General features: G+C 35.9%; 2 protein-coding genes across 2 annotated transcripts; one reads left to right on the top strand and one right to left on the bottom strand.

Moving 5' to 3' along the window:
- Nucleotides 1-5,670: 5,670 nt before the first annotated feature.
- On the bottom strand, nucleotides 5,671-7,535 carry LOC6638931 (odorant receptor 65a). Its single transcript, XM_002062037.2, has 5 exons — nucleotides 7,405-7,535; nucleotides 7,174-7,345; nucleotides 6,579-7,105; nucleotides 6,121-6,506; nucleotides 5,671-5,798 (listed from the first exon to the last, which is right to left on the bottom strand). The coding sequence occupies exons 1-5, from the start codon at nucleotides 7,533-7,535 to the stop codon at nucleotides 5,671-5,673; spliced, it is 1,344 nt and encodes a 447-aa protein (XP_002062073.2).
- Nucleotides 7,536-10,161: 2,626 nt separating this feature from the next.
- Nucleotides 10,162-11,625, top strand: LOC6638780 (odorant receptor 65a). The gene is made up of 5 exons (XM_002062038.1): nucleotides 10,162-10,268; nucleotides 10,329-10,500; nucleotides 10,565-11,073; nucleotides 11,133-11,502; nucleotides 11,572-11,625. Exons 1-5 carry the CDS (start codon nucleotides 10,162-10,164, stop codon nucleotides 11,623-11,625), a joined length of 1,212 nt encoding a protein of 403 aa, XP_002062074.1.
- Nucleotides 11,626-15,113: the final 3,488 nt, after the last annotated feature.

The following is a 15,113-nucleotide window of genomic DNA, read 5'->3' as shown; positions in this document are numbered from 1 at the left end:
ATTAATCAAATTATGAGCTCTCTCAAGCATTTGACAGAGAAGCTTAACCAGAGAAGGGGCATTTGCATTTTTAAATAGTTAATAATACAATTTTTTCATGACAAGCATATCAATTTAACAAACAAACTTTAAACAAAGTACTTAAAAACAATCAAATACCATTACAAACTCGCGCCATTGTAAATACAAACAACAACAAAACAAATATTGTAAAAAAAATGTTTTTTTTTCTCTCTTACTAGTTTTTTTTTTTTGTTTTTTTTCTCTTTTTGTTCTTGTTTGAATTTGCTCTAATTAGCAATTAACTAAGCGTGCATGCAGCAACAAAAAGTTTCTTCTAAAATACAAAAAAAAAAAAAGAAAACAATCGTAATAATTAAATATAATAAAAAAATATGAATAAAATTATGATATACATATATACAAATATAGAAATTCATATATTGCATAAGTGAAATGGTAAACGAAACATTCCTCTTGAGAAAAAAAAAACAAACAAAACAAAACAAAAATTAACATAAAGTTCAAGTTTTCATTTTACAAACAATTAAACAACAAATACAACCAAAGACTAGTCACTTAAGTCATCATGTTGCTATGTACTTATAGATATATATATATATATACATATATATGTAAATCAAATTTAAACTTAATTTTTACTCTAATTAAAGCAATATTTATAAGTACATATATATATATGTTTTTTTTTTGGCATGTGTTAGTTTTAGAACCAATTGAAAGAACAACTGCAATATTGTATTTTAAATATTTATTCATAAAATGCACACACACACACACAGATAGAGACACAAACACAAACATACAGACGGATAGACAGATAGACAGACAGATATCAGACACTTGCTACTTTTCACATAATAAAACAATAGATGATAATTAGTAATTATAATTACAAATTACAAAACAAATTATGATGATAATGTTGTTGCTGCAACAGCAACGCAAACGCTAGCAACTTTTCAACTATGAGCAACTCGAAATGTTCCAATTTAGCATAACGAAACTAATTATGTGGCAAGATAAACACAATAACTAAATACTGAATTAATCATTTTCATAAACACAAAATCCATTCAATTGTGCAGAAATAATTTTTGGCACACACAAAACAGCAAAACAACAATTTAATGAAACAAAATAATACAACAAATAAATAAAAAAGGAGAAAAAAAATTTAAAAAAAAAAAAAATAATAAAAATAAATACAAAAGAAAAATAAACATAAAATGTATGCAAAATGTATTTGTTTTATTCATCTCTTAGCAAAAATTTCTATTGAATTTATACAGCTGTTGGGAATTTGTTGCTCTTTGTTGAACCAACATTCCCCCAAATCAGATTTACGCTTTCAATTGATTTTTTCAAATAATGGAAAATTTATCATATTTTTGTAGCTTGGCTGGAGTTGAAAAACACTATAATTTATATTTGGGGCCATCGCAAGGATCGAACTGCCTACGAAAAGGACGCCAATTACCGATAAACTTTTCTCCTTAGATGTTAAACACTTTGCGAAAGATCTATTTAAATAAGCTTGTCCATTTGGACTAAATTTGCGAAAGATCTAGTCCAAATGGAATAGGTGATATGTGCATTCCCATTCCTAACTAAATATTACACTATCTCATAAGCCGTTCTTCTATCTGGAATATCTATCTTTTGTGTGTTTTCAGTTTTTTCACTGATCCTTATGTCTGTCTAGCTTTGTCCCTTTATTCTGTTCTCTAAACTGCTGTTTCAATTTCATATTAATTTGCTCTCATTACCTCATTTGTTCTTAATCCAAATTTCCTTACTCACATTTGCAGTTGAAGATTTACAAACAAACGAAAACTCTATAGGTCAAGTCAAGTTCATGCACTAATTCCCACTTTCCCATTTAAAAAAAAAAAAAAAAACAAAAATGAATTTTAGATAACTATCTAAAAAATCGTGTGACATTTTCCCCTCACTGATGATGTTTTCTTATACCCAATTTGCTGACATGCGCCAATTCCCTGGAAGTTGAGAAGAAGTTAAATCAGTAGTTAGGAAAAGTTGGCAAAAAAAAAAGGTGTCAAACATTCAGTGAGTTAATCATCGAACCATGCTTATAGGACAAATGCCATGCACGACTTCATTATTAGGCAACCTCATATGCACATTGCCATTGGACAGGCGAGTCCGTCGTGCAGACATGCAGAAATACAGACGATATAGACACAGATTCAAAGTCGAAGTCAGCAGCAGCATCATTTGAGTCTAGACGACTTCTCGATGTACCTAAGATTCCTGGTCACAAAATGAAAAACTTTCATTTCCTATACAAACGAGAGACACACGAATACAAAGTAAATATCTACCTCAAATTTGTTTGTCAACTGAAAAAGGGTGTGTGTGTGTGTGTGTGTGTGTCTGTGTCTGTGTATGCTTGTTGGAGCGGGAGAAGGAGGGCCATTAAATTCCTTGCTGGCTGTCGCTAATGAAGTCATAAAACCGCATGACATTTTCGCTACCTCCAAGGAAATTCCCCTTGATCTTACATTTTGTCAAGAAGATCTTGTTGTGCACACACACACACACAACTTACAAATGCACTAAGAGCGAGAGAGAGAGAGAGAGAGATCGAAAGGGAGAGAGATATATATGCAATTGTCTGTGTTTCTCCTTGTTCAGGCTTCATTCACTACCTTCATTCGATCGTTCCAATATGCAAATGAAACCTTCACCCGCTGCCACCCACAGACACAGCGACGACAACGACGATGTAGTTGTTGTTGTTGTTGTTGGAACTGGGACTGGGGACCGAGGACTGGTTGAGGATTCAGGCGATCCATATGTCCATATGTTTTATATCTGAGCATGAAATCTTTCGCTTTCGATTGGCCTTTATTTTGCCTTTTGTTTTGTTCGTGCTGAAAATATGCAAAAATTGTTGGCAATCTCAGACAGTTAATCCAAAAACGTTCGGAGGGCCTTTCGTGTCATAAATGGCATAAATATTCCCTGTTTGACCGAACAACCTAAATTTTTTTCTTCTTTTGCTGTTTTTACATGTATTAAAGCAAAAACCAAAATGAAAAGGAGCAACAACAAGCCAAAACCCCAAAAGAAAGAACCAGAAAGTAGAAGGAAGTAAAATGAAACGCAGAAGAATCACAATAAACAATGCAGAAGACTTTCACTTTTTTTTCTTTCGTTTTTTTTTTTTTTTTGTTTTTGGATCTCTTCTCTCTGGGCTCTTTCTGAAAATGAAATTAAATCGTTTTTCATTTTTATGCATGATATTTGTGATTGGTTACCAATAAATGTCTCGATTGTTAATGGCCAGAGTAAAGTTTATGAATGGAGGTCAATGAGTGTGAGTAAGAGCAAGATTGTGAATCGCAAAGAATTCAAAATAATTGCATTGTCTTTTTTGTATTGAAACATTTTTAAAGATACAACCATTTAATTCCATTCAAAGTCGTCAAAGCGGATTCCTTCCTTTTAGTTTTTAGACTGTTTTTGGAGACTGATTTCACTAATAAAGATATTTAGTTCAAGTTGCTTTTTAAGAACGTAAATAAAAGTTCAATTGATTTGTACTAAAAATTTATACTTTTACTCAGCCACTTCAAGTCGAATTGAATTCTAAGTCTATAAAAGTGCTTTCTTCTTCTTACTGGCAATCGAATTGAGTTCAAGAACTAGTTCGACATGCTAATTGAATTGCTCACGACTTTCTCTTGAACTGAGGTTCTTTAAACTTTGTTAAAGTCCTCGAAAAAACCAAAAAATATTGATTACACTGGAAACGAGCACTTTCCTTTACCAATTTTGTATCCACGCTGGCCTTTCAATAATAACTTTCCTCTTTTCTACATTTCAACAAGCCCACACCGAAAGATCCATTATGCTGAGATAAGGATTGAAAACAGCAATAGCAACAACTACAAATAACTAAGCTAAATTCATGCTAGAGAGCTTCAAACTGACATCGTTGACTTCTGACTGCCAGCTGACGATAATGTCGTCGTTTGTTATGCTTGAATCATCAGCCAAGAAGACTATCGACAGTAAACTTTTGCCTTCGATTCCCCCCGCATTTAGCCGGTTAGCCTGTTGTTTGCCTGTTGAACTAAAGCGCATGCATCATCATTATTATCATCATTGTCAGCTAGAGAATGGAGGGGTAACAACAACCAAAAGAAAAAAAAACACAACTACTGCGCATGAATGAATCACATCATCATCGTCCTCATCATCATTCTCATCCACATCCCCCATCGAAGGAGCCTAACGAGAGATCGTTGTGTTCAGATGCAGAGGAAAAGAAAGAAAAAAAAACCAAAACTGGCATCTCATGCAAAAGCCATCGTCAAGCGAAAGTCGCGACAAAACTCTCTCAATAGGCAAAAGCCAAAACCAAAAAACGATACCCAACAACCATTACCCTACGCTCCTATTTCTTTGCTCCTCCTCTGAGGAGGCTTGTGTAGCCATAATGATGAATTAGGCTGCTGTCATGTCATGACAAAGGCGCACGGCATGCAATGGCATACAGATTGGTTGATCAGAAGCCAGAGAGAGATAGAATGACAGACAGAGAGTTTGAAGAGCAAGCGAGAAATGCAGCCAGGAGCAGCCAGGCAGTTGGCCCAGACTAGACCAGACTCGTCTAAGTAAATACAAGGCACAGAAAATGCAAAATGCAATTGCGAATATTCAAACTTAAGTAGGAAGTGGAGTCTTAAATGAGCTACAAAGAAAAACAGTAAACTGACAAATCGTTTGGCTGTAACAGCGAGTCAAATACAGTGGGTCAAAACTTATAATATGATTTCAATCTAAGCTCTTCCATTGGTGGAACGAACTTCTCAACTTGCATGTCAATTCTTTGAGAGCTGTAAGAAATCACCTTAAAATTAGGCTAAAGCCGATCTTTTCTAACTAGGTAAGATAGCTTCGCAATTAGCATTGCCAATATAACTTGAGTTCCATTTAGTTTCTAAAAAGTCTTATTGAGCTGTTGCCCAACTTACTTAAACTGTTGACATTTTTTGCATCCTGCATCAGATTTGCCCCACTGTAAAACCGTCTGTTGCCTGTCTGCATAAGTTGTGGCTATGGCCGCTCCCCTGGATCTTAAGTGAAATTTTGTGTACAATATGCGCAAATCAAAAGCTTTTTACTTTTCGTGGTTGGGACAGGTTTTTTTTCTCTTCTTTTTTTTCCATCCATTTGTTCATTTTCGTGTGCATGCAAATTTGATATTTGTTGCGGATCTTGGCCTAGTACGTTGGCGTTTTGTTAATTAATTTGAGGCGACTTGTCGTTGGCAATTAGTTGTTGGTTTTTAAGCAGATGAGATGACATATTATGCCATGTTGTTGCGTCAAATGAAGTTATTATGCCCAAGGAGAGGCCTTCCGTCCGTCCATTAGTTCATCAGTTGGGAGTGGATGGACGGAGGGATGGATGGATGGATGGATGCTTGGAATAATACTAAGTATATATATTTATCCGTTCGAGTGGCTCTGATGGCCTCTTAGCTGCGAAGGTTAATTGCCAACAATAAGATTCAATCAAGCTAATGATGGAAGCAACTGAGCAGCAGCAGCAGCAACAGCTTCCAGTTCGACAAGGTCTGCCAACAGAAATGCAATTTATGAGGCACAAAATCGTTCAACTGAACCGGACTTCACTATGGGTCTGGGTCTCGGTCTCGCTCTCGGTTTTGGTCTGTCTCTGCTTATGCTTATGCTGCTGCTGCTGCTGCTGCTGCTGGTGCTGGTGTCGACCTTTTGGGGTCGCTGTGCATTAAATGCAACCTCATTCGATGAAAGTTTTTCCCTCTTCTCCTTCATCTGCTCTTTGGAATTATTGATAAACCCAAATTCAAGTACAATATAATTTGTGGTACACAACGTTTTTATAGTTTCAAGATTAAGCTGGTCCCATAGAATTGTATATAAAGACATCAAGATATAAAAACTTTTGAAGGCTCAAGAAAATAAGTTTCATTTGTTGTTTAGTCCAAGAATTCCATCAAGATAGTTAGTAAGCCATAGCTTTGCTTAAATATCTATGAAAATAAATTGTAAATGTATTTAATTGATGAGATTATCTTCTTACCACTACTTACAGCCATGCAAGTGACCAAATTGAAGGCAGGCAATGGAGCCCTAGCTCCAATAGTCAATGGCTTCTGGGCACGCTGAATGAGAAACATAAGATCTCGTTGAATGATGCTTGATCTGGTAACCCATAGAGGACAATCGTAGGCCTCAAAAGCAGCCGCAGCAACATCCTGAGATGTTTGCGTAACTAAATCACCACATTTCGACCAATATATTAGAGCACCAAAGACTATGGGCATGGTCATGATAAATCTACCGGCCACAAGTGGTTGATGTCTAGCCGCAAGAGCCGCAAAAGTGCACAAAAGTAACAAAATGAAATTAGCCAACAAAAATGTAAGTAAAGGATTATAGAACACATCATTAACGCGATCAACAATGCTGAAAAAAATGGGAAAATTGATCAACTTATTAGTAATCTCCATTGCAAGCTCTCAGAATCTCGAAACTTACTGCATAATCTTCTGATGAAATTCAATCAATTTTTTCAATTCCATGGCAACGATTTGCTCATTGTCTCCGTGTCCGGTGAACTGATTGAGATTTCTTAATTGAATGCAAAGTATTTTCAAGTTGGCTGCCAATTGAAAGAAACAATGGCAGGATAGAAACTCGGTTAGAAGTAGCCACGGCAGGAAATAGATCACACAACACGATTGTGATATATAGATTAATATATATGAAATTGGATGCTCCTCTGGATTATGCAAATTAAAGGGATAGACAGCATGAAAGGGCAATTGTTGACTTGTCCACACGGGTGCCAAAATGAGTAAGGCCATTAGAAACATCAGCCCAATATGCCAACAAACACTCAGACCGGTTTCTATGTGATAGTACCAACGTCTGAGTGATTGCGTTTCCTCAGAATTGGGACCTACATTCCACTCATGATGGCATTCCTCTAATGCATCGACTATTTCGTCAACTTGATCGGCTTTCAAATAGTAAAATGCCCACCGGGCGAACACATAGAGGGCCTAGAAGAGGATTTTTGGCAAAAAAAATTAACATAATCTCTTAATCTCATACAGTTAGTTTAGCCAACCGATATTGTCCACAAAGCATCTTCGCTAAACTCGACGATGCTATCTAATGATTCGGTTAAGCCAATAACCGTGGGCACAATAAACATTGTCAATTTGACTAAAAGAAAAACTTGCCACACTCGCCGACGGGTCAAAAGGCGTTCTTCGGCATTGGCATAGTTCCCCATAATTCTGTGGAGAAAATGAAATGAAAGCTAAACATTAATTTAATACCAAGACACCTGACTTACTTCATTTGCTCCCGTGAGTAATATGGCGTCATATGCCTAGGTATTTGTTCTAGATTCTTGTACAGTCGCCAACCGACATTATATTGCTCCCAAAGTCGGACAATAATGCCATCACTTGATGGAACTGCCATTATTCTTTGTTAATTCTATGCCACATTCTTATGAGTTTATCTACTTATATATGCCACGAGTTTCAAATTGCCAATATAAAATATGCATAACAATTTGGTTAATTTTCATTTGCCTTTCTCATTACGATAATAACGTGTGAATTGTGAATGCATTTAGCATCTGTAACATGCGATTAAGTTAGAAGATTGCAATTAAGTATATATATTAATTTTTAAAGATATTCGAAGGATAATCAAATTATTTTTTATTTTCACAAATTTCAGCAGAATTCAAGAATTCGCGAAATTTAAATTTCCTAAACAACTAGGATATGGTGATAGGTTTAAGAAACTATTCAGAGAATAAAGTAACTGACTTAGTATAGCTCAAAATTAGGAAGGGCACGACTCCTAGTCTCACATTTTTCAAAAAGGTTTAACTGCTCAAAAAATTTCTTAAAGTAATCAATGTGAAATGGGGTTAGCCTAAGCTAAACTCAATTGAATTCAATCTTTGCTTAACAACTATCTGAAGTAAATTCTTATCGAATAGAAGAACTTTCAGTTCATAAATAAAATTGCCAAAGATATTAACTAAGACTTGAAATATGAAATTTAATAATACATAGAAAAACAAACTATTGAAGCTTTCTAGCGCGTGTTTGGCGAAATTTAATGCTGTTAAGGGGCGAAACCTTAATTGAGTTCATATGGCTGCATTTTTTGATTGTCAACGTTGTCATGGCGAGGCAGAACAACAACATTGTTGCTTCTCTCTAGACTCTAGAGAAGACTTCGTTATCACACAACATGCCAGCACTTGGGAATTGTTAAGCGAAGAGGCCTAAAGCCGCCAATGCCGCCGCCTAGTGAACAATGAATGAGGACAAAACATTGGACATTGGCAACAGCAACAGCAACAGCAACTACAGAAGATCCTCAATCGTCGTTCTCCAAGCAGATTCGATCAAGCATTTGGCATTTCATGCCCATCAAATGCGTTGACATTGAACAATTGCGCGTAATGTTGTCGTACACTTGACAAGCGCGCAAATTGTAGCCTAGGCTAACGAAATGAAATTGCAAACTAAAGCGAAAGCTTCTCCAACAATTGCAATCCATCCATCCATCCATCCACCTATCGATCGAGCAATGGATCGATCGCCTTCATTCGTTTGTTAGTTTATATTGGTCTAGCCGAAAAAAAAGAAGTAGAAAACTAGCAAACAAACAAACAGGGAAACAACTTTTGATGGAAATTGGCAGTGATGTCTGCTTGATTGTTTCAACTTCTTTACCTATTTTTTGTTGTTGTTGTTTCATTTTCTTTATTTTTTATTTGTTTGTTGTGTTTTTTTTTGTTTTTGTTTTTATTTGGTGGCCTTAATGAAGCGAACTATGTGTACATTCACTCGACAAGTCAGTGCCACCAGACCAGACAAGCTTGTCAGAGAGCTCCCAATTGCCAAATATGCAGAGGCAGCAACGGGCCCACAAGTCCAAAACACACACACACACACACACATACACACTCAAACTGAAAAGCACACACAAAACTCCTCACTAAATGCTATCTCTAAGCCAGATTAATATAACAACCAACAAGCGAACCAAACCAACAAGAGGCAACATCCAACTAACCACCATTCAATGAGTGTGGGTGATATGTAGAGTTTTCGTTTCGTTTCGCAGTTCGATAGCAAAAGTCAAAAGTCATTCATTCTAGCCAATTCTCAATGACCAAATTTGGTCAAGGCAATATTTCTAACTGTAAAATGCATTCCTTTTTGCTTCCCCTACTGGTAGTTATTTGCCTTAAATGGCTCGAAGAAAAAGTATAGTGCCAACTTTCAACAAAACAAACAAAATTCATGCAAATTTCATTTTGCCTTTCACCCTTCAGCACCCGACCCCTCCCCACCATTCAATATAGCCAGAGATTATATGCTATTGGCAAAAGCAAATTCTTATCCCTATTCAATGTGTTTAAATATGTATGCATATACTAGGTAAACACTTATTAGTTTAATTAGTCTACGCTTCTACATTTGATTGGCCATAATCGCTTTATGTGCAGATTAAATTGTTATTTGCTTGAGGTGCTGAGACCTAGACACCTGGAAATAACTTCACGCAACACCACAGGACTAGGGATACATATCTGTTTAACCAAGTCAAAAAATAGAAAAAAAATGAAGAAATAACAAACAAGAAGTGGTAAAAATTAAAAAAAAAATAAACTCTAGACTTTAAAAATTTAGATATGGCAATAAATTGTATGGACATTGTCACATACAAAACCTAAGAAGAGGAGGATCCTTCTTTAAGAATACAATTAAAGACAATCAATCTTGAGAAGTTGCCAATACCAAACAGAAAAAATCGCTTTTTAAATCTTGTATTTCAAAATCTAAAGACCTAATTCTATTGAAATCATTTCATATTTAAATAGAGAGATATAAAAAATAATATTACAAACTAAAAGTCAATTTAATAATTTATAACAATTATTTAAATTGATTCATGGAATTCACTTGCCATCCCTGAATGCGAATTATCTAACAAGTGCTTCTTGTGTGTTTGTGTGGGGTATATAAAAAGTGAAAGACTTGATTCAAGAAACCCGCACTTTTCAATGCAGTCAATGATGAATTGGCAACGTTTCTATGAGCAATTCGTAGATGGTTGGCAAGTTTTGCATAAATTCACACATCCACGCCACATGACAGTCTACTATAATCGTGAACAGATGAAGTTAGCTTAAGCGAAAAGGTATTTAAAATAGTTATTTAATTCGATTCTCAATACTTGCAGAGCCATTTGGAATTATATGAATACTGAGGAACGTCAATTGCCTATTCGATGCATTTGGCATTACTTTATTATTGTACAGATTTATATATTTTTCTTGTCATTATTATATGGAATACCTGAATCTTTTGACAGTATTGTGGACTTGGGTGAAGATATATTATGGGTCATTGCAGTAGGTTGCCTATATACATAAGTAATAGTTATCGTATATTTCTATTAATAATTACTATTTTTAGGCATTCTTTTTGTGTTTCAAGGTGATATACTTTCTAAACTATGCCGATGATATCGATATAATAATAGACACACTCGAGCAAATGCATCATGAACCGAATACAATTAAGCGAATACGTTCGATACAACGGGAACACTTTCTATTGGAGACAGGATTGAGTGTGGCTTGGTATGGAGCCATGGCTTTCTTTAGTACAGTGATTGTTAGCCATCCCTTGTGGTCGGCCCAAACATTACTTTTTCATTGTGCCTATCCATTTGAGTTGCATAATCCCATTGAGCATCCAATATGTCATTTCATTATATTGCTAACACAAATTTTCATAATGACCTACTATCAGTTGTGGATACTCTATACGGAATTGTTCTCAGTACACTGTTTCTCTCAATTGGCTGTACATTTTCAAATTCTTTGCATTGAGCTACGTGAACTAAAGAAAAAAACCGATGATGAGCAACATTTCTCTAGCGAATTGCGGCGTTTGGTGCGTTGCCATCAAAGGATACTCCAGTGAGTAGGGATGACAATTGCTCTAAAATTAAACACAAATTTAATTAGTGTACTTTCAGTTTGGTTCAACGTGTCAATGAAGTGTTCTATGCACCATTGATATTACAACTATTTGCCACATTTGCCCTGCTATGCCTATCGGCATTTGTGGTTATGGCATGTCGTGATCAAATCGAAATTGTTATACGATTTGCAATATTTATGTTGATGACATTTTCTTATATATCGTATTGGTCAAAGTTCGGTGATATGGTAACTGAAAAATCACATGAAGTGGCTTTGGCTGCCTACGATGCCTATCAATATTCTTCGAAATCGAAATTATTGAAATCTCAACGTAATCTAATTTTAATCATGCTACGTGCACAAAAACCTTTGAACATGAAGGCAAATCCATTTCCAGCATATAATCTAAATAACTGTATGCTGGTAAGTAGCAATTCAATTAATTTTTACAATAATACATCAATATCAATTGAGTATATATATATATTTCAGTTATTAAAGCAATGTTATACCATATTAACTGTACTCTTGAGGTATTTGGATTGAAGAAGAGTTAAACCATAATATAAACTTATATAGCTAAAAGCAATACTAAAACCAATTGCTGATTGCTGATAATTCTTAGTTATTTTAAAGAGTTTGACCAGCCCCCTATATGTCCTTTATTTTAATATTTATGACAACTGATAATAGTTTTAACCTGGCCCCAGAGCGAACAATTCTTTTCTTAAACTGCTGGCCACTTATTTCAAGTGATTTTTCGGTTAATAAATGCATCAAATTGTTGTATCTAAACAGCAACAAACAACAACAATAACAGCAAGAAAAACAAAAACATTTTTATGTTGTATAATTAATCACAATTATATATTTCTCTGGTTGTCCGAGAACCCAAATTGGCCGCCGTCACAATGGCCAACAAAGCGAAACGTATTTGATGTTGAGGCGCCACAGGGGGTTGGTTGGTTGGCTGCTTGGCTGGTTGGCTGGTTGGTTGCTTGGATTGGTTTGAATAGTTGGCCAAAAGGTAAAGGTGGTTGGTTGGTTGCTGCAGCCGATGGATGGATGGGCCAGATCTTGGGGGAGCACTTTCGGGGAGAATGCACTAAAATTTTATGACTCTATTATGAGAGTGGCGGTCAGCTCTAGAGGAGACTTCACATTGTATAGCCCCATAGTTTTGCTTTTTGTTGTTGCCTCTTTTCGCTATTGTTCTAGACATTGTTCATCTCTTCTCTTTCTCTCTCTGTCTCTCTCTCTCTCTCTCATTCATCCTTTATCTGTTGGCTTGTTCACTTTCTGCATCATGTATGTATGCTCTCAAGTGGGATGCCAAAAAGATTTTAGAATGAAGATTATGCAAACACACACACACACACACACACAGAAACCACATACATACATACATTGATGACGATGCCTATGGCCCATGTAATTTATAACTGAGCTAAAATGGCCAAGGAACAACAAAAAAAAAACGAGTGAACAAAACTTGCATAAATATATAATGCATACAAATTTGTTTTGCACTCGCTCTTTTCTTTTTTTGGTGGATTCTGGTTTTTGTGGATACCACATATGATTACGAATGTGTGTGTGTGTGTGTGAGGGTCGCCTATATTTGCCACGCCTTTGTCGACAACTGCATTCCAAGGGATATTAATCACGGCCAACTAAATAACAGTAACCCACGGGCCAATTGCTATTCCATTCAGAGCCAACTTCAGTTGGCCTAGACCAAAAATATGTACAAATATTAGCCAACATATTGAATTGGTCAAAATAAATCAATTTGATGGGCAATATTGCTGACAAAATCAAAAAATTTATTCGAATCTGTTTTCGAATTTCTAGAAACCAAATGTTTATAACTTTAGTTCGGTTCTTCAGAGCTTCTGTTTTCCATATATCATTTTCAAAGATGCATTTTCTCGATTGGCAATCTCAGGTAGAGGCCATTAAAAGAGTTTCCCCCTATTTATCTATTAGCCATTTCCACAAATCATACAACTTTGTTGAAGTAAACTCATGTCATTTGAATTTATGTAGGATATCAACACACCATCTCACACACACACACACACACATACATATGTGTTGGAATATTTATTAACAATATTGACTGTAGTTGGTATTTGCCTTTGATGGTTGTTGTTGTTGTTATTGATTCAATTGAGGTTCGCTCATGCGCAAACCGCTAAGCAAATGCGGCTCGCGTTCGATCGATTGATAATGGCAACAACAACAACTCGCCACAGGCAAACATAACAGGCAAAACATGCAAAATATAGCCCTCCCCCTCCAAAAAGAGTGAAACAAATAATAAAAAAAAAAAACGAATCGAACTCAATCCAAAAACAAAAACCAGCCTAACCAACCAACCGAGACCGTTCCCCAACCTAACAGACTCAATAACCAAATTCCAGTTCCCTGTCCTGGACAGAAACTCTTCTCCCTTCCACTCTCCACTTGCCGAAACTCCCTGAAAACACAATTAATATTTATGACCTTGCCTAGCTGATATATTTGCCTGGGCGCACACATATAAATGGTGCGATTTATCATCGCGTTCGAGCGGTTCTCTCGCAGAGAGATATAGCCACAAGGATAATAGAACTGTTAACATGAAAATAAAATACAAATAAAATTCTATAGGTAGATTTCCATCGGCGGCAAAACCATTCCCAGTTCCCCACAGTTCCTTCATACGTTTATTTGGCTCTGTTCATGCCTCACCAAATTCTGTGCCACACCACATCACACACAGACACACACACAAACACACACACACACAGACACACAAATTCCATGCAAATCAAAAAAACATAAATTTCTTCTACCGAAAATTTCCATAAAATTGTCCATTTTCATATTTAATGAATTCAAATATCACTAATTAGCTGCCAAAAATATGTTGAAAAAAAGTGCGCAACGCAACGGGGTCTTTTGGTAAGGGGGGATATACGAAGGGCGGGGGTAAAGCGGAACGCGCAGGTCATGTCAAAATAAGCAACCAAGCAACCTGCTGCATATGTCAGGCATATAGGAGAAGTCGAAGAGTTGGGAAATGGTGGTAAAGATGATGGTTATGCTGGAGTTGGAGGAGGCAGTGGCAGTAGGTAAACCCATGGATAAGAAGGGGGCTGACAACCCAAAAAACGCACCTCACCTGGGGCGCTTAATTAAGTCAACTCTCATGGCAGCAAACAGAAGCTGCAGCCAACCACCAAAATAAAATAACAACTACATTTTGAAATGTATTCTTACCAAGTGCAACGAATAGTTAATACCCAAAAGTACCCAAAACTCAGATATTTTAAGACCCAGTTTTCTAAAACTGTAAGCTTAGTTCGTTCCCATTCGATTGTGATTAAAAAGGGGAAATTATAGTTCCTCTTTCTTAGCCAGAAAACAAATTAGTCGACCAATTTGGAAGTAATAAGGCGAAATATTTATTAAAAGGTTTAAGAGAATTTTCCGTCAATGTTAAAACAAGTTGCGAATTACAAATTAATAAACAGCGAAATAGATTTTCAGACAATACTAACAATATTGAAAATATATATAAAATGATCAAAATTTCACTATAAGATTTCTTCGATTCCCACCTATACATACCTACCCAGAATCCCTAGAATCTTTTCTAGAAATATTATCAACACAGAGTCGTAACTGATTGATTTAACTTTAAATGCAGTAGCTGGCTCAATCCGTTTGGTCTTTACGGGTTTAAGTGTTAAAAAACTAAAAAGAAAAGGACAATTACAGAAACGACTATCTGTTACATATTCAATGCGAATTCGACTACTCTCTATGATACCCATTGATTTTGTTGGCCTTTGTTTGTTAGTGAACAAGTGCATGCATATTTCAGCATGAAAATATTTATAATTAAAGTGCGTGAGTCTGGCTAAAGGGATATACAGTCGAGGAGAGATGTCGGGTGGGTGTGGGTGTGTGTGTGTGTATTTGTGTACATATGTGAGTATTATTTTAATGGTATAGTTAATTTATTAATTAGGTTTCTTACTCTT

This window comes from Drosophila willistoni (genome assembly GCF_018902025.1).
Source record: "Drosophila willistoni isolate 14030-0811.24 chromosome XR unlocalized genomic scaffold, UCI_dwil_1.1 Seg144, whole genome shotgun sequence".
NCBI lineage: Eukaryota > Metazoa > Arthropoda > Insecta > Diptera > Drosophilidae > Drosophila > Drosophila willistoni.
Note: the sequence above shows the minus strand (reverse complement) of the source record. Positions and strands in the feature narration are given on the sequence as shown.